We start from the raw sequence: 20,170 nt of genomic DNA, 5'->3' as shown, positions 1-20,170 counted from the left end.
TCAGAATGTCTTCCACCTGGGAATCCTTGGACTTAGGACAGGTAGTAATTCCCCCACTGTGAGATCCTCAAACAACCTCATCTCACCCGGGTAACCCAAAGTTCTCGGGGCCCACTTGTTCTGACCTGGGCTTTACCAATTGGAGAAATTTAGGATGAATATTATGGAGGACTGAGGAGCAGCTTCCTCTGGGATCTCTGAGTGCCTGGGTCTGGAGTGAACTCTGGCAGAGGACAGAAGAATGAGGACAAGGAAGCTCAGACTTGTGGAGCAAGATAGAACTTGGGTATATTAACACAGAAGTCTCCCACATTTCCTTGTGTTGTTCCTCTAGAAGGTGCAAGAAGCAGAGATCCAACTGAGGACAAAATGGTGAATTTTCTTTAATAGATTTTTTTAAAACTTTAGATTTACAGAAAAATGGGGCTATAATAGGGAGTTCCTATATACCGCTGCATACAGTTTCCCCTATTATTAACATCTTTTTTAAGTATGGTACATTAGTTTCAATTAATGAACCAGTACTGGTACATTATTGTTAACCAAGTTCATTGTTTATTTAGATTTCGTCTTAGCTGGGGCTGCTATAACAAAACACCATAGTCTGGATGGCTTATAAACAACAGAAACTTATTTCTCACACTTCTGGGGGCTGAAAGTTCAACGTCATGGTGCCAGCGTGGTTGCAAGAGGCCCCTCTTCCAGAATACAGATTTCTCATTGTATCCTCACATGGTGGAGGGGGTTAAGGAGCTCTGTGGGGTCACTTTTATAGGAGCACTAATTCCATTGATGAGGATGGAGCCCTCGTGATCTAATCACCTGGCAGAGGCCTCACCTGCTACCACCATCACACTGGGCATCAGGATTCTAACATATGGAATTTCAGGGGGACAGAAACATTCAGATCATAGCATAATCCAACACTGTATTTATTTTTTGCTCAAATTCTTCCAGCTTTGGCCTTTGGGAGCTCTTTCACTTGGTTCCCATATCCCTTTGACACATTCAAATCAATGAGGTTGTTTTCGTGGTGGTGGTTTTTTTTTTTTCACTTCCTTCTTTTCTAGACGATGTTGAATTTTTCATGGGATTTGTTTGATGCTGAGGAAGATTCACCCTGAGCTAACATCTGTTGCCAATCTTCCTCTTTTTTTGCTTGAGGAAAATTAGCCCTGAGCTAAGATCTGTGCCAGACCCCTCTGTTTTGTACGTGGGGTACCACCACAGCATGTCTGACTAGTAGTGTAGGTCCACTCCTGGGATCCCAACCCACAAACCCAGGCCACCGAAGAGGGGCACGCCTAACTTAGCCTCTACGCCATGGGGCTGGCCCCACATGCAACTTTTTAAACACAAAGAAGAGAAAGTAGTCTTTAAAGAAAGGGCTTTAGAAGACAAAAGTCAGGTGATGGAATGAAGGAAAGTTTTATTTTGAAACCCAACATCAAGTAGAAACTAACGTCCTTGATAGAGTAGTCATTCAAATATTTTTTTAGAATGTGCTGCTCTGCTATATGACAGTCACTGTTCTGGCAACTGAGGATGCAGATAGTCCCTTCCTGGTTAGACTGACATCTATTTGAGGAAGAGACACACACACAGGCAGATCTCACTTTGCACGGCGCTGATGTGCATGAAATTCAGACGCCACAGCTGAGTTAAATAACATCAGACTCTCAACACACGATTCAAATTCCAGTTACCACAGTAAGTTTACTGTGAGCAATTCCATACATGCAAACTTTGCCTCCAGCTCTTCTTCAGTCCACAAATCACTGTGTAACTAACAGATGCTCATCACGATCAGTGACCCACCACGTGACTTCTTTCACAGTCTGCAGTGACCGATCACTGTGACTCTGTTACTCAGTTTATGCACAGACTGCAAGACACATTTTTGTATTGTCTCCTTGTCTCCCAATGTTTTCTAAAACATGTGTTTTAGAAAAGTGAATTATTGCCAAAGGAAATGGGCAACAGAGGTGAAAGTGCAGCAGAGAAACAAAAAGTGATAATGCTGGAAGTGAAATGCAAATAGAATGTAAGTGGAGTTATAGAAGAAACAGCTAGCCGTGGGGATGCTGACACTGATCCTGCTAGAAAGAAAGATTTCAGATGTGCAGCCTGAGGAACTCAGTGACTACAAAACTACCACATAAAGGAGGGAAGCTGTGGTGAGGAAAAGGGTGAAAATGTCCCAGAGGCAGTGACACCACAAATTACAGGAACTTTCGTAAACATTTCACAATAGTGAGAGCACAAAGGATCAAATGATAGAAGCTGATGCAAACTTAGAAAGGACTGTGATGGTTCACCAAGGTGCAGAAAAGACGCTCGCTCTGTATCCTAAGTTATACAACACGAAGAAGGCAAACACTGTTCAAACTGCTCTCGATACATTTTTATAAAGAGATAAAACACTTTAATTTTCCATGTTTTTCATGTTTCACATGACAGCAATATTAGTTTTTCTATTTCTTCATTTTCCTCTATATGTAAAACTGACAGTAAGAGAGTTTCTAATGTTTCAAAAAAATTTTGAAGTCACAGCACAATCATTATTAGTCCCATTGAGTATTGAGGTCACTTTCCATGGTTTCAGTTTGCAGGTCATTCTTACGGTCCTGCACTACCGTGCAAAGTCAGCACTGCCGTGTTTAGTGTGTCAGATGGTAGTAAGTGCTAAGGAACCAGACCAATCAGATCAAGAGGAATTGGAATGCCAGGTGAGAGAAGAATTGATATTCTATATAGGGTGGTTTACAGAAGGGGCCTTTAATGGCGTGACATTTGAGCAGAGTCTTTAAAGAAGGGAGAGAGTGAACCATGCAGGTGTGTTGGGGGAGAAGCAGAGCAGTGATAGGATCTGACTTACATTTCCAAAGACTCTCTGTGGTTGAAACAGGAAAGCCAGTTAGAGACATAGCGATGGTGCAGGAAGAGATGATGGTGGCTGGGACCAGGGATTGGTGGTGGGCGAGAAGTGTGCAGATTATGGATATAACTCAGGGGTGTGGAGGGGAAGGCTTGGACAGGCTCATGAAAGCCGACTGTTACATTTTCAGGATTTTTTTAAGGTGGTTATTAAATGGTTGTTAGGTTGAAATTGTGCACACTGGGAGTGTTTTACACGACAGAAATCGTCAAGCACTACAAATCAGGTTTGTCTCTTTTTCTTTTGTAGAATCAGTTGTTAAACATTTGCCATCTCACCGCTGGACATAAGCATGTTGAAGGAGGAATTGAATAGGAGAAAAAAGATAAAGAGAAATCAAAGATGACTCCAAGGCTTTAAACTGACAGCACGTTACCATGAGCAACAGGATTGGGAAGGATGCAAGATGATAGAAGAATTTAAGAGTTCACATCACAGAGAGAGGAGGGAAAACTTCTTTTTGGGTTTGAGGAAAAGGACATTTAGGGAAAGAAGAAAGAGAATAAATTCTTATTCTTAAAATCAGGATGGGGGTTCGCTTGACCTCAAGAGGCGATAGAGAACCTCAATAAGGTTGTGAAGTCGAGGATAGACCGGAGCCCAGAAGACAGAAGAACTCTGGATGCATGGAATAAGGTGCTTCATGCGCAAGTCCCAAGGCGATGGATGAGAGCTATCCTGATATGGGTAGATTGGACTTGTTTCTCACATTGTAGGGAGATGAGGAGCCAGTCCCCAGAGCTAGTTCCCATGGCCACTGCTCAGGACCATGTATGAAGACTCAGCTCTGGGAGCATCGCGGACTGTGGGAAGGAACAGCAGGAGAGTGTGAGCAGGCAGGTTTCCAGGGAGGGGAGGCATGTGGAGCAGAGTCGTGGAAGCTTCTAGTTGGCTCCTTCTACTAGGCTGGGCCCCTCAGGGAAGGAAGGAGGCAACAGAGACTGAGGGTGGCATGTAGCAGGAGAGGAAAGAAGGAGCTGTGGGAAACATGTCCACATTTCATTATCTGCTCATCATTACGGAAGTCTTCCCTGCGTGCCTCCTCTGTCCCCGGTGCTGTTCTCCTGGGATGCCTGTTATGAGAGGACAGGCAGCCATTGAAAAGGACTCTGCCACTTCAACCTTCCTCCCCAAAGCCTGGTACCCTTCCCCATCCCTTCCACTCTGTCACTCAGAAGGTCAGAGCAGGAACAGCTCTCGGAGCAGCAGATCCGGGACTTGTCAACATTGCTCTAAAATGTGGATTCTTTGCCCCTGGAGCCCCAGTGTTCTAATAACCTAGAGATGGTCTCCACAGGAGCCACCCACTCAGCTGCCCCTCATTCAGCCTCTCCCTTCCCACTTCTACCACAAAACCTCTAGGACTCTGTAGACACTCTGAAAACTCTTGATCCAGCCCACCTCCTACAGGACCGCACACAGTTCCTGGGATTGAGAACCTCTTAGAGGATCCACGATACTCCTGAGGGTATTGAGGGAGATGTATCCCCTTCTCCTCATTCCACGTGGGCCCTGACTCTGTGTGACCTGTGACCTGGCCCCTCTTTCTGATTTTCCCCTTTATGGGACACACCTTGTCCTGCCCTCTGTGCCCCACCACTTACAGTCAGGCCCTCCACTTCCTGTGGACATAGAAGGCAGAGACACCGATGGCCAGCAGCACCTTTGTGCCTAGGAGGAAGACAACCAGAGGGGTAGTAGACAGCTCTCGGCCTGGAAAGCAAGGGACAGGAGGAGCCATTAGAGGGGCCACACAGGAGTCATTCCCAGGCCTCCACTGACTCCATCTGAGGCCACCTGGGCCATCAGCCTTCTGAAGCTTTTGAACCTGCGTCCTGCCCTGCACTCAGGCTAGAGGCAGAAAACAGGGTTCAGAGGTTCCTCATTCTCACTCACCCCCTTCTCAGGCTGCCAGGGCTTGTACTTCTATGGAACACATATTATTATCCTCATTCTGATGAGGAAAGTGAGGCTCAGAGAGTTTGGGGGGGGGGGGTGGTCACAAGATTAGTGGGATTCAAACCTAGGGAAACCCATCACTTTTGTCCTGTAGAATGACCCAGAGACCTTCCCTTTTGGACCAAGACAAGTCCAGTGTCTCAAGGTCGTAGGAATGAATGTGCTCACTGCGTGCAAGTGGAGTGAGGACAGGTTTCACAGTGGGTGAGAGAGCTACAAGTCTACCCTTGTTCATACTAGGGGTGAGGCTGGATGACCAAATATTCCAAGGAGCTGAGGAAGGCCTCAGGTAAGCTGACCTCATGAGACCTGCTGTCTGGAGAACACTTGGTGAGTCTAGGAAATGGGATCTCACGCTGGGGAGGGGCTCCAACACCATCCAGCCCACTTTGAGCCCAGCGAGGATGGCAGCTGAAATCTTTCTGTTTGCCCTGGAAAACTATCTGGAGAAGCACACTGTGGGGTTCTTTTTATTTACAATGAGCAGTTTTGCTTTTAAAATTAAATAAACATATTAACATAATTTTTAATAAATCAAATCATCCTTAAGGAAGGAGAGGAGACCTCACCCTCTTTTGCTCCTGGGGGTGTTGCAGGATGACAGTTCTCATTGAGCGGCTCTCTGGGACTTTCTCTCAGGTGAAGGGAGCTGCATTGCCTGAGTTTGCACCTCCTTCTGGAGGGCAGCTCACATCAGAAAGACTGGCTGAACTGGAGTATAGAGGCTCAGCCCTCTTCTCTCCATTGAGAACAGCTCTGAAGACCCCCAGGCTGTACAGCTCTGTGAGACCGCTGAGTCTTTGTTGTGCCTGCTTTGTGGGTCAACAGCTCCCTCTCCCAGGCCTGCTCCTTCGCAAATGCATGTTGATCCTGGCAGCACTCCGCAATAAGCTTCTACATTCTCATCTCCTTTTCAGAGTCCGCTTCCCAGAGGACTGACCTAGGGGAGTTAATCTGGGAGTGCTCTGGAAAGTAAACTCTAGACGCAGATTTGGAGCTGGATCACTGGGCTGGCCAAGAGGACCCCAGCACTGTCGGGAAGTGGAGCAGAGGGAGGCCTGGGCTTCCCCTCATGGTGCAAGTGTTCAAAGTTCACCAGTTGTGAACTGGGTGGGTATGACCAGAGGTAGGGAATACTTTGGGTCAAGCATTTGAAATTCAGTTGGGAAATGGTCATTATAAGGACTATAGAATTGCATGGCTGTTGCTGGGGCATCAGTCCTTTGGAGAAAGACAAGGAAAATTAGAGAGATTAATCCCCTGTTAAAGGTTAAGTGTGAGAGCCAGAGGACTTCCTGGCAGCACTGCAGAGTCTTATCTCCTAGAGCCAGAGGGCAGAGGAAGAGGAGGATTGGGCCCAGGACATGATTATATTAACAGAGCTGCAGAGGAGGTTGAATTCTCAACTTCACTGGGCCTGCTCTGCCATAATAGGGCCCTGATGGGAAAGGACAGACCCTGAGATGTGGGACAGGCACATATTGGACAAAGCACTCAGGAATCTTAGGTGACTTCTGTGCGCTGAGGACAATGCCCGCAGCACAGCTCCTTGTCTCCAAAAACAGCCTCTCCAACCACAGGAAAACATAGAGGGAAAAGCAAGTTCTACATAAAACTGGATCTCAGTATCACTTGAAGAGAAAATCCTAGAACTACAAAATTACTGTGAGTTAATGAGAAATATCACCAAACCCTAGTGCACAATCGGTCACTAGGCTGCCATCCCAGCCTCACCCAGCCCCCAGGAAAAGCAACAGGGCAGCTAGCAGAGGAGCCTCAGAGTTATTCGGAAATCTCACCGCCAATATTAAATCTACCTTAAATTTGAAAATGTTGGAAATGTGTCCTCCAGGTTAGAGCACAGATCAGAGGAAACGGTTTCAAAGTCCACCTGATTGATGAGTTCTTTCTCACAGAATCCTCAGAATCTGTGAATATGTTACTTACATGCTAAAAGGCATAGTCATGGTGATTAAGTCAAGGATCTCGAGATGGGGACACCATCCTGGGTTATCGAGTAGAGCCAGTGTGATCACAAAGATCCTCATAAGAGAAAGAGGGAGACAGGAGAGTCGGAGAAGGACATGTGAAGACAGAGTCAGAGGTCAGAGTGAGGGGGGCCCTTAGTGAGGAATGTGGGCAGCCTCTAGGAGCTGGAAAAGGCAAGGACACAGCTTCTCCCCTGGTGCCTCCGGAAGGAGCGCAGTCCTGGTGCATTGTAGACTCCTGACCTCTGGAACCGTAAGGTCGTAAATTCATGCTCTTCAAAGCCACTAAAACTGTGGTGATTTGTTACAGCAGCAATAGGATCCTAATACAAGGAGGCTGGGACATATAAAGGACAGATGTGTCTAAAGGCATAGGCTCAATTTAAAGTGCATAACTTCTAGGGCAAAAAGGCAAAAAGAGAATGGAAAAGTACTGTTTGGGAGTTGAGTAGCAAAGAAAAGAAGGAAATGGGGGGAGGGAAATTTAAGGCTCTCAAAGGGAAAGAAAACCAAAAACCTCAGAGGCCTCAGAACCTTTCTCCCACTGTCAAAACCAACCAACCCAAACTCCATTGACACACCTGGGTTATGCTGTATTGAAAGAAGAGAGAGCCATTAAGCTAGAAATATTGTAAAATATGCCAATACCATAAAAATGGACACAAAGATGTGCATCCTCACATCAGACCCATTGCACCCAGGACTGCAGTGGCTGGAGCCCTCAGACACCCGGGGAAGCCTGGGCATGCTGCTGCAGCAGGGTCACAGGGGCATCGTGCACTTTGCTCCAGCCCCCAACCTAGACAATCCAAAAACCAAGTCCAGCCTCAGTACACTAGCAAGCCTTTCGTTCAGGCACACTGAGAGCATCTGGAAGTAACAGCCCTTGTCTGAGCCCTTGCAAAGATGAACACTAAGGAGCAAACCCGGCTGGTCCAGACAGGATGGCGAAGACCCATCTCTCCCTGATCTCCCTGCTGACCCCACAAACGACATGAGGTACCAGCACAGGAGGACTCTGGAAGGGGGACGAGGAAGCAGACTGGATGGGCCCCTGAGGACTGGAGGGAGAACACAGTCCCTGGGGGTCTAATCCCCCCTCCCAACTGCCCAGCACAGGAGGAGACCAGGATGGCATTAGACAAAGGAGGAGTGTAAAATCAGTCATCACATTCCTGCCTCAAGAAATGAGAAAAGGAGGAACAAAAGAAACCCAAAGCAGGAGGAAGCAAATAGCAAAGAGAAGAAAAATCAATGAAATTGAAAACAGAGAAGCAGTAGAAAAAATTCCTGAAATGAAAAGCAGCTTCTTTGAAAGTATCTATAAAATTGAAAAACTTTTAGCAGGACTGATGATATAAAAAAAAAAGGAAAAGTGACACATTTCCAGTCTCAGGAATGAAAGGGGAGGCATCGCTACGGACCCCGCAGATGTCAGAAGGATAATGAGGGGAGACTGTGAGCAAGCCTGCAGGCAGATGTGACAACCAGAGAAAACGGACCAAGTTCCTCAAAGAGCACAGCCTACCACAATGCACTCAACATGAAGTGAATAATTTGAATCGCCCTAAACATCAAGGAAACTAAATTCATAAATTAAAACTCATGAAAAAGAATTCTCAAGACCCTGACAATTTCACAGGAATATTCTACCAAGCATTTATAGATGAAATGCTTTCATTAAGTTTATAGATGAAATTAAACCAATCTTGGTGCACAAAAAAACAGTTATAAAAGATATTTGGGAAAATGTGAGCATATGCTCCATCTTAGATGATATTAGAGAATTACTGTCAATTTTATGAAGTGTGTGACGGTATTTGTTTTGTAGAAAAACCAGTCTCCTTAATGATATGACCACACAATAGTGGGTCCACTTGCACGCAGTTGTGCATAAATGACAAGTTATTAGTGGACACAGTTATGCAACTCTGTCGTCTTTGGGGTTAAGGGAAATTGTCTTCCTTTCCCTATCTTTACTCTTCTTTCAGGCAGGGTCATGGACACTCGGTGCCCCAGAGTTGACCCAGCAGATGAGGACAACACCCTAGAGCAGATGGAAGGAATGTGGCCCATTGAAAGGTCTTCTGGAGTAAAGACTCCTGGAAACCTGACCTGACTCCCTCTTGACATTACCTGAGAGAGAAATAGGACATATTCTGTTCATAGAAAGGGGAACTCTGTAGGTCCTTGGACAATGCCCAGCTGAGGCCATTGTGTCTCTTATTAGCACCTATTTCCTGCACAGGCTGGTGGTCCCTGTTCTCAGGGACTCATATTTACCTTGACTAGGTTAGCCAAGTCTCCTGGTTTAACAGCAAAAAGTCTTCAACATCATCCCCTACCTTGGTCCCTGAGCCTCTTCTGTAAAACTCCAGATCCCCAGGGTGGTTGAAGCAGGAAAAGAGATCACAGATGAACTGGCATCTGCATATAGTAAACGTGCAGTGAGTGGTTGTGATTATTACTGGTACATTGTCAGAAATCAGGGGACAATGGAGGCCGGTGGTGTGACCAGTCAGGGTCGACCAGATGCCTGGTACAGACTCAAACCTCATGTCCTCAAGACTCTGCTTTCCAGAATTTCACAGAGTAGTAAGTGCAGAAAGCTGCTGGGGGGATATTACTAATGTGGATGGAAAAATTTAGGATGGAATAGAGACTAGGCAGAAGTTAGAAAGAAGAAGGAGGAGGGAGACAGGCTGACATGGATGGTGACGTCATCATTGTCAGGTGAAGAAAGCAGGAGGCAGGACGCTGTGAACAGGATGAGCTCCCTCCCTCCCTTCTTTCTTTACTGTGTGTTTATGTCAAACATCTATAAAGATATGCACCAAACTCTTGCCAGCGCTGACTCTTGGAGGGTGGGATTTAGGGGAGGGGAGCTCAGTTCCAAATGCGACTTTATATTTATAGACTTCTAGATTATTCTATAATAAGCAATAATTGCTACTTTTAACCTTTAAAAAACCCCAAAATTTAAAAAGAGCCATGTCAGTTGGAGTGGAGGGCTCACCAGGGGTTCCACCTGTGTCCTGCTCCTTCTGGTGGGCAGAGGCCTTCAGTGTATGCTGTTTGCTGATCGCAGGCTGTCCATCATGCTCCACCTGGCAGGTGAGCACCACATCCTCCCTGTGGGCAGATGAGTTCACCAGGAGCCAGCTTGTCCAGTTAAACGTCCCATCCTTGTTCTCTATGAGGGTTGAGGCTGTTTCTGTTCGGGTCACTTCTCCGTTCTCTAACCAGGTCAGCTTTAGGCGCTGAGGGTAGAACTTGTTCGCCTGGCAGGTGACGTTCACCATGTTCCCTGCCATGGGGTGTTGGGAAACCTCCAAGGTGGGCGGAACTGAAACAGCACAGGGCAGAAGCTCTGACCTTATGGAACAGACAGATCACAGAGGAGGGCGCCATAACTGACCTGCCACTACAGATGGGAATCACCCGGGACAGTGCCAGGCATGCAGCAGGTGCTCAAACGGTGGAGGTACTCTCTGCATATGAATGAATCACTAAGCACAGTGCCAGGCACACAGTAGGTGTTCAGGGACTAGTAGCTCCCATTAGGGTCACAATGAGTGAAATCAACCAGCACAGCCCCTGGCATGCAGTGGGAAGATAATAACTGTAGTGAAATAAATGAAATCACCAAGCACCTGGGGGCTGGGCTTAGAGTAAGTGCTCAGTAATTGGAACCATTATTGGTAAAGTAGACAACACTAACTAGCACAGAGCTTGGCACCTGGCAGGTGTCCACTAAAAGTGGAGTGAGTGACCAGCACATCCAGGAGCCTGGTGATTGGGAAGGACTGTCAGGAATTGGATTCAAGGCAATTCACACCTGGAGCAAACGGCGTGGGGAGGGGCCCAATTGGGGACTTGGGGGCAGGTGCGGGCTTGGGCTGGGGGTGAGAGGCGTCTACCTCGGATGGTCTCAGACAAGTTGGCCGTCCCACGAAGAGGAGGGGCTCCCTGCAGGGTGACGTGGGCCACCTCGCAGATGACCTGGGAGTGAACGTCCCCCGGGGCCAGCACCACCTGGGCTGTGCTGGAGACGCTGTAGGACACGCTGTTTCCCTCTGGATCCACGCTGGTCTGGGAAGCTGAGAGCTCATTCCCATTTTTGAACCACTTCAGGGTGATGTTTCTGGGGGAGAAGCCGTGGGACTCGCAGGTGAAGCTCACTGTCTGCTCGGGCAGGGCCCTCGCCGTGGGGCCCGATACCACAGGGGGAGAGGGTTTGGCTATAAAAGGAGCATTTACAAACAATAAACATGCTGTGATTGTCATCACTAACCACAAGCGTGTGACACTGTTAAGAACCTTCTCATATATTATTTTTTGCTTCTTCTATTAGTGCTGGGAGGGCGGGTCATCATCCTCATCTTACAGAGGAGGACAACAGGCTCCAGAGGTGGACTCTGAGACAGGCACATGGCTGTGGGAAGACTCAACTGCTACCATGTGTAGGTGAGAAACTTGGCAATATCCATCAAAATCAAAATACACATACCCACAGGCCTAGCAACACCACTTCCAGTGGGCATCTCCCACTCGAGTAGAGCGGTGCAGGGCTGTTTTCATATCCCAAGGTTGGGAACAACTTTGTATCTGTCAACGGAAGACTGTCAAATTAATGATGCGATCTTCATATGACAGAGTGTTATGCAGCTGTTGAAACAGTGGGCAGCTCTAGGTGATGGTGTGGGATGCTTGACTGGGGATGATGTGGCTGAAGGGGAAGAGAGGCTTCCAAATCACCTTAGGCCTGAGGGTTTGAATGGGAGGGGCATTCTGAACCTTGGGAAACCAGGAAACCGAAAAAAAGGAGAAATGCTGGCCCTCTGTTCAGTGCTTTAGTGTAACAAGCTTTTATTCAGCACTTACAATGGGCCAGGCTCTTCCAGGGAAAGAGTGTCCAATGCTGGGCAGGAAGCAGCCTGCCTGGAATCAGACCTGGGTTCTGGAATGGTCCTCTCACTCAGAGGCCATGTGACTGTGGATAAGTCCCCGATCATCTCTTGCCCTCAGGCTCCCCATCTGTACATGGGACGTTGGGCTGGATGGGTCTAAAGGTCCTTCCTGTGCTGAGATTCCAGGATTCAGGACCCAGCCCTCTGGCAGAAAACGCTGAATGAGCCTCTTTGCTGCCTCAGTGGGGAACCCCTAAATCGTCCACATGGGTGAAGGACGTTCTGAGATCACCCGGCTCTGGCCCCAGTCTTCAGAGACTGTGTGAGTCGGTCCCTGAATCACACAAGGGTTTTCTGAACAGCCACACAGCAAACACCCAGCCTCTGTGCATCTCCTCCAGCCAGGCTGTCAGAGTAAACAGTGATTCTGTGCCTCCAGGGATGTCCTCTCAGTGTGATGTTTCTGAAGATGAAATGAAGAAACACACATCTTCCCCTCCCCTCCCTGCCCTGCGTGGATTTCCCTCACAGGGAGGGAAGAGAACGTGAGCTTCCTGAGAGAAGAGCCTTTGCCTGCTGTGTCCGCTGCTACTTCCCCAGCACCCAGGGCACAGCCTGGCATACAGTAGGTGCTCAGTAAGTGCTGAGTAAAGGGAGACTCGGCCACACTGAGGGGCACTCTCTGGAGGCAGGGCGTGGTCTGGCCTTGTGACTGGGCACGTCACTCAGACTTTCAGTTCCCTCGTCCCAGGATCCAAAGGGCTGGACAGGATCGGAAAAGGCAAGAGCTGTGGAGCCAGGCAGATGGTGGTTCCACTTCCCCCATTTACAAGTCGTGGGGCCTTGAGCAACTAGCACGACCTCTCTAGGCCTCAACTTCCCAGATCTATAGAAGGGGGTGAAATCAGATCATGAGTATAGACACCCACTGCCACATCTGATTCTTGTTGTTACTCAAAGAAGGGAGGGCGTTGTTTTCGACATGTTGTCACACACCATGGGACAAAGGAGGCCCACGCTGTACTCACCACTCACGGTGAGCTGGGTGCCTGGTCCAGACTTAACCTCCACGTCAGGGCTCCCTTTCCGGAACTTCACGCAGTAGTAGGTACCAGTGTCTGCTGGGGTGATGTTACTGACCCGGACGGAAAAGTCCATGGTGTTTGTCTCTGTGTTGTCTGAAACATTTGTCACTCGGGGGAAGGGGCCTCCTTTGAAACTGTAGATTAACTCCCGGCCTGGCCCTGTCCCCCTGAACCACTGGACGGGCCCCACAGGGTACAGGGAGGTCAGTGTGCAGCGCAGAGTGGCCGTCTCTCCAGCTGCGACGGACACTGACTTGTCAGGCTGATTCACCTGCAGCTCCTCACCTGCCGCTCCTGGGGGGAAAGCAAAACCACCTTTTATTCATCTTTCTGTGATCCTGTAGGTTTTCTCAAATGTTTATCAACAACAGATCTCACTGACTGAGTGCACACTGTGAGCCGGCCTTGAGCTCAGCATAGTCGGTGGACGCTGCATGTAACCCTCACAACAAGCCTGTAAGGTGAAACTGTGTCACAAATGAAAAACTGAGGCACAGACAAGTTAAGTGATGTGGCAAAGAGTGGGTTTGAGTGCCTGAGCCCTCTCTGGGAGTTTCACGCTTCACCAAATATTTCTGGCTGTCCACTTTCTGGCCTCATGGAGTGTTGCACTTCTGGACATTTTCATTGTGTGGGACCATGAGACTTTTTTAGACCACTGAGTCGCAGGTAGATGTAATGAAGGAATTTTTGGGGATATGCAATTAACTGCAAGATCCTCTATGCTTCAACTTCCCTCATATGCAGAGATCCACATGCTCATGATGGCTCTGTTCCACCAGACTGGGTACTTGAGCGACAGTGATGAGCAGAGCTCCCAACACACAATGAACATGTAGTTTAAATAAGAAGCAAAACATTGTTTCAAGTTCCTGGGAATTTTTTTTTTCTGTAGCATAATCACGTTATATTAGTTTCCTCATCCTGCTGAACAAATTGTCAAAACCTTATTGGCTTAAAACTATAGAGATTTATTATCTCATAGTTCTGGAGGTCAAAGTCCACAATTGGTGTTTCTGGGCTAAAATCAAGGCGTCAGCCGAGCTGAATTTATTCTGGAGACTCTCTTCCTGGCCTTCCCAAATTCTAGAGGCTGCCCACGTTCCTTTCCTCGTGGTTCCCATCTTCCTATCACTCCATCCTCTTGCTTCCATTGTCACTTGTTCTTCTCTACCTCTACTTTCCTGCCTCCTTTTCTCCCTCGTTTTTAAAATTATTTATTGAGGTCATATTGGCTTATAACATTGTGTAATTTGAGGTGTACATTATTGTATTTCAGTTTCTATATAGACTGCGTTGTGTTCCCCACCAATAGTCTAGTTTTTATCCATCACTCTACACACGTGCCCCTTTACCCCTTTCGCCACCCCCAGCCCTCTTCCCCTCTGGTACCCACTAATCTGTTCTCCTTATCCATGTGTTTGTTTATCTTCCACATGTTTGTCTTTCTCCATCTGACTTGTTTCACTTAGAATAATACCCTCGAGGTCCGTCCATGTTGTTGCAAATGGGATGATTTTATCTTTTTTTATGGCTGAGTTGTATTCTGTGGTATATATGTATGTATGTATATATGTATGTGTGTGGTATATATATACACATATTTACCACATCTTCTTTTTCCATTCATCTGTTGATGGGCACTTGGGTTGCTTCCACATCTTGACTATTGTGAATAACGCTGAGATGAACATAGGGGTGCATAAGTCTTTTTGAATTATTGATTTCATGCTATTTGGATAAATACCCAGTAGTGGAATAGCTGGATCATATGGTAGTTCTGTTTTTATTTTTTGAGACTCATACTGCTTTCTATAGTGACTGTACCAGTGTGCATTCCCACTAACAGTGTATGAGGGTTCCCTTTTCTCCACATCTTCTCCAACACTTGTTATTTCTTGTCTTGTTAATTATAGCCGTTCTGACAGGTGTAAGGTAATATCTCATTGTAGTTTTGATTTGCAGTTCCCTAAAATTTTTCAAGTTGAACCTCTTTTCTTGTGCCTGTTGGCCATCTGTATATCTTCGTGGAAAAATGTCTGTTCATTTCCTCTGCCCACTTTTGGATCAGGTTGTTTGTCTTTTTGTTGTTGAGTTGTATGAGTTCTTTACATATTTTGGAACTTAACCCCTTGTCGGATATACGATTTGCAAATATCTTCTTCCACTTGGTGTGTTGTCTTTTCATTTTGTTGATTGTTTCCTTTGCCATGCAGAAGCTTTTTATTTGATATAGTCCCATTTTTTAATTTTTTCTTTTGCTTCCATTGCGTCAGGAGACGTGGTGTTCAAAAAGACTCTGAAAAGACTGATGTCAAAGAGTGTACTGCCTGTATTTTCTTCTAGGAGTTTTATGGTTTCAGGTCTTCCACTCACGTCTTTAAGCCACTTGAGTTCATCGTTGTGTATGGTATAACAGCTCACTTTCATTCTTTTGTATGTGGCTGTCCAGTTTCCCCAACACTATGTATTGAAGAGACTTTCCTTTCTCCGTTGTATGTTTTTGGCTCTTTTGTCAAAGATTAGCTGTCCATAGATGTTTGAGTTTATTTCTGGGCTCTCAGTTCTGTCCCATTGATCTGTGTGTCTGTCTTTCTGCCAGTACCCTGTGATTTTGATTACTATAGCTTTTATTATATTACTATATTATATACTTTTAGTATATTTTTAATTCAGGGAGTGTGATACCTCCAACTTTGGTCTTTTTTCACAGGATTGCTTTGACAATTCGGGGTCTTTTGTTGTTCCATGTAAACTTTATGATCACTGTGGCAGGCGTCCCACATATAAAGTAGAGAAAGATGGGCATAGATGTTACCTCAGGGCTGATCTTCCTCAAAAATAAAAATTTATTCCTAGGTATCTGTTTCTTTTGCTGTGATTGTAAATGGGATTGTATTCTTTATTTCTATTTCTGCTAGTTTGTTATTAGTGTATAGAAATGCAACTGATTTTTGTATGTTGTTTTTGTACCCTGCAACTTTACTGTATTTGTTGATTATTTCTAATAGTTTTTTGGTGGATTCTTTAAGGTTTTATACATGTAGGCCCATGCCTTACACAAATAGTGACAGTTTTATTTCCTCCTTTCCAGTTTGGATCCCTTTTATTTCTTTTTCTTGCCTAATTGCTGTGGCTAGACCTCCAGTATTATGTTGAATAAGAGTGGAGAGAGTGGGCATCCTTGTCTCATTCTTGTTCTCAGAAGAATAGCTTTCAGTTTTTCCCCTATGAGTATGATGTTGGCTGTGGGTTTTTCATGTAGGGTCTTTATTATGTTGAGGTACATTCCTTCCGTGTCCATTTTATTGAGAGTTTTTATCATAAAGAGATGTTGGATGTTGTAAGATGCTTTCTCTGCATCTATTGAGATGATCATGTGATTTTTTTTTGTTATTCATTTTGTTAACGTGGTGTATCACATTGATTGGTTTGTGGATGTTAAACTATCCATGCATCCCTGGAATAACTCCCACTTGATCATGGTGTATGCTCAATGTATTGTGGTATTCAATTTGCTAATATTTTGTTGAGGAATTTTGTTTCTATGTTCATCAGCAATATTGCCCTATAATTTCCTTTTTTGTGTTGTCTGTGTCTGGTTTTAGTATCAGGTTAATGTTGGCCTCATAAAGTGAGTTAGGAAGCTTCCCATCCTCTTCAATTTTTCAGAAGAGTTTGAGAAGGATAGGTATTAAATCTTGGTAGAATTCACCAGACAAGCTGATTGGTCTTTGGGTTTTGTTTTTTGGGAGGTTTTTGATTACTGTTTCAATCTCTTTACTAGTGATTGGTCTATTCAGATTCTCCATTTCTCTTGATTCAGTTTTGGGAGGTTGTACGAGTCTAAGAATTTATCTATTTCTTCTAGGTTATCCAACTTGGTGTATAGCTTTGCATAGTATTCTCTTATCCTCCTTTGTATTTCTGTGGTATCCGTTGAAATTTCCCCTCTTTCATTTCTGATTTTCTTTATTTGAGGCTTCTTTTTTTCTTAGTGAGTCTAGCTGTTTGTCAATTTTATTTCTCTTGTCAAAGAACCAGCTCTTAGTTTCATTGATCCTTTCTAGTGAGTTTTTAGTCTCTATTCTGTTTATTTCTGCTATGATTTTAATTGTTTCCTTCCTTCTGCTGACTTTGGGCTTCGTTTGTTCTTCTTTTTTCTAGTTCTGTTAGGTAGAGTGTAAGGTTGTTCATTTGAGATTTTCCTGTTTCTTGAGGTAGGCCGGTGTTGCTATAAACTTCCCCTTAGGATTGCTTTTGCTGCATTCCATAAGTTTTGGTATGTTGTGTTTTCATTTTCTTTTGTCCCCGGGTATTTTTTTATTTCTCTTTTGATTTCTTCATTCATCCAATGGTTTTTCAGCAGCATGTTGTTTAGTCTCCACATATTTGTGACTTTTCCAGCTATTTTTCTGTAGTTGATCTCTAGTTTCATAGCTGTAGTCAGAAAAGATGCTTGATATGATTTCTGTCTTCTTAAATTTATTGAGACTTGTTCCCAACATATGGTCTATCTTTGAGAATGTTTCATGTGAACTTGAGAAGAATGTGCATTCTGCTGCTTTAGGATGGAATGTTCTATATATCTCTGTTAAGTCCATCTGGTCTAGGGTTTCATTTAAGTCCACGGTTTCCTTGCTGACTTTCTGTCTGGATGATCTATCCATTGAAGTAAGTAGAATGTTATAATCCCCTGCTATTTTTGTGTTGTTGTCAATGTCTCTCTTTAGGTCTGTTAATAGTTGCTTTATAGACTTTGGTGCTACTGTGTTTGGTGCATATGTATTAAGTTGCATATATGTTAATAAGTGTTATGTCTTCTTGGTGGAATGTCTCTTTTATCATTATACAATGTCTGTTTTTGTCCTTGTTATCTTTTTTGTCTTAAAGTCTGTTTTGTCTGATATAAGTATAGGTATGTCCACTTTCTTTTGTTTCCCTGTTGCTTGGAGTATCATCTTTTATCCTTTCACTCTGAGCCTATGTTTGTCTATATTGCTGAGATGAGTCTCCCAGAGGCAACATATTATTGGGTCTTGTTTTTTAACCCATCCATCCACTGTGTGTCCTTTGATTGGTAAATTCAATCCATTTCCATTTAAAGTGATTATTGATGTATGAGCACTTAATACTGCCATTTAATCTTTTGTTTTCTGGTTGTTCTATATTTCCCTTGGTCTTTTTACTTGTTTTTCTCACTGCCATTTCAATTTATTGATTTTCTGTGTCTTTTTTTCACTTTTCTCTTTATTTATCATTCATGACTCTGCCCTGATTTTTTGTTTTGTCCTTACCATGAGGTTTGTATAAAAGATCTCATAGATTAGATAGTCTTTTTTCTGATAACCTCTTAACTTCATTACCTTATGCAGTTTCTGTCCTTTTCCTCTTCCCCTTCTATGTTTTTGTTGTCACAAAATATTCTTCTTTGTTTTGTGAGTTTGTGACCAAATTGTTGTGGTTCCTGTTGTTTTTGATGCCTCCTTCTCTTTATCTTTTTTGTTGTAATTAAGTGTTTGCTAACTTATTCTTATATAGAGTTGCAACTTTCTGATTCTGTCTATTTATCTCCTTGTTCAAAGCTTTGTAAACCTTTGCCTTTTTATTTCAGGTAGGGGGGCTCCTCTCAACATTTCTTGTAGTGGCAGGTTTTGTGGTGATGAACTCTCTAGCTTTTGTTTATCTGGGAAAGCTTTTATTTCACCATCATATCTGAGGGATAATTTTGCTGGATAGAATATGCTTGGCTGATACTTTTTCTCTTTCAGTATTTTCAATATGTTATTCCATTATCTCCTAGCCTGTAGTGTTTCTGCTGACAAATCCACTGAAAGCCTGATGGGGATTCTTTGGAGGTTATTGTCTTCTCTCTGGTTGCCCTTAATATTTTTCTTTTCATTGACTTTTGCCAGTTTTAATAGATGCCTTGAAGAAGGTCTTTTTGCACTGATAAAATTAGAACTCCTAATTACCTTTATGTCCTTGCATGTCCAGTTCCACCCCTAGGTTTGGGAAGTTCTCAGCTGTTATTTCTTTGAATAAGCTCTCTTCTCCTACTGGAATACCTATTATCCTTATGTTGCTTTCTTAATTGAGTCCTATGTTTCTCATAGAATTTCTTCATTTTTAAAAAATCTTTGTTCTGTCACTCTATCTCAATCATTTCTAGACTTCTATCTTTGAGCTCACTAATCACCTCTTCTATATGGTCTGCTCTAATTTTTAATGCTTTCTACTTGACTTTTCATCTCACTAACTGTGTTCTTTATCTCCTCTATTACTGTTTGGCTTTTTTTTTAGAGTTTCAATCTCTTTGGTGAAGTACACTTTCTATTCATTAATTTTGTTCCTGAGCTCATTGAACTGTCTTTCTTAGGTTTCTTGTAACTCATGAGTTTCTTCGTGATAGCTACTTTGAATTTTCTGTCAGTTAAATTGTAATCTTTTTTGACTTCAAGTTTGGTTTCTGGAGAGTTAACATTCTCTTTCTGTTCTGCTGTGTTACTGTAATGTTTCATGGTACTTGATGACTTGATCCTCTGCTGGTGCATTTGTGATAGAAACCACCTTTCTTATTTTGGAACGACTTTGGTTTCTTTGTTTCTGAACTGCTTCTGGTTGCATTGGAGAGTCTGCACTTTACACCCTTCGTTACCTGTGCAAGAGGCATCATTAGTGCCCTCCTTGTGCTGCTTGTGCCCCTGAAGTTGCTGGTGCCTTGCTGCTCATGATGTTGCTGCAGTCTCAGGTGTCACCACTGGGGTTGCCAGGCTGCAGGCTCTCCTGCTGTGTCTGGGGTGGCCTGGGTCTGGTGTTCCCCACTGGCTCTCCACAGCCTCTCCCCAGGCTCAGGGCTCAGGTGCTGCTACACTCTGCACCACCTGCACTGCTGCTCCTGGGTTATCTGGAGATGCTGGCAGCACCACTGCAAGGTGCACTGGGTTCACAAGTGTGGCTGTTATTACCAGGGGTCTGGGTTCTTATATGCAACCTGTGTTGCTGATAGAGACAGTGTTGGGGATGCTGCCATTGGGGCCTGAGTCTTGAATTCTGCTGTGGTTCCTGAAACCTCAGGTCACAGGTGCCACTTGCCACTGCAGGGAGAGGGGCAGGGGCTAAGCTGAAAGTGTTATTGCTGGTCTTGCAGCCTCTGGTCACTGGTGCCTGCAGGTTGATTTTTGAGACCTCAGGTCAGGGCACCCTGCTCCTGCCAGGGAAGTCCACTTTCTGATTGCTGTCTGCACTGCTGGAAAGACTAGCTCCCCTGGTAGGAGTGGGAGATGGGAC

General features: G+C 44.7%; 1 protein-coding gene across 6 annotated transcripts in view; it reads right to left on the bottom strand.

The window, feature by feature from the left end:
• The window catches only part of LOC100067361 (signal-regulatory protein beta-1), a 46,159-nt gene that overhangs the window by 18,970 nt on the left and 7,019 nt on the right, over positions 1–20,170 (bottom strand). Inside the window, exons 2-7 of one of the 6 annotated variants that reach the window (XM_023626243.2) lie at positions 12,824–13,174; positions 10,806–11,126; positions 9,902–10,231; positions 9,231–9,312; positions 4,543–4,651; positions 1,405–4,011 (exon numbers count right to left, since the gene is read on the bottom strand). In XM_023626243.2, coding sequence (XP_023482011.2) covers positions 3,955–4,011; positions 4,543–4,651; positions 9,231–9,312; positions 9,902–10,231; positions 10,806–11,126; positions 12,824–13,174 — 1,250 coding nt within the window. In that variant the 3' untranslated portion in view covers positions 1,405–3,954. Of the gene's footprint in view, positions 1–1,404; positions 4,012–4,542; positions 4,652–9,230; positions 9,313–9,901; positions 10,232–10,805; positions 11,127–12,823; positions 13,175–20,170 lie in introns of those variants that run through there. The other 5 variants (XM_023626242.2, XM_005604534.4, XM_070247733.1 and 2 more) reach the window with 5 other exon arrangements.

The sequence above is a fragment of the Equus caballus genome, chromosome 22, assembly GCF_041296265.1.
Source record: "Equus caballus isolate H_3958 breed thoroughbred chromosome 22, TB-T2T, whole genome shotgun sequence".
NCBI lineage: Eukaryota > Metazoa > Chordata > Mammalia > Perissodactyla > Equidae > Equus > Equus caballus.
This window is presented reverse-complemented; position numbering and strand designations above follow the sequence as displayed.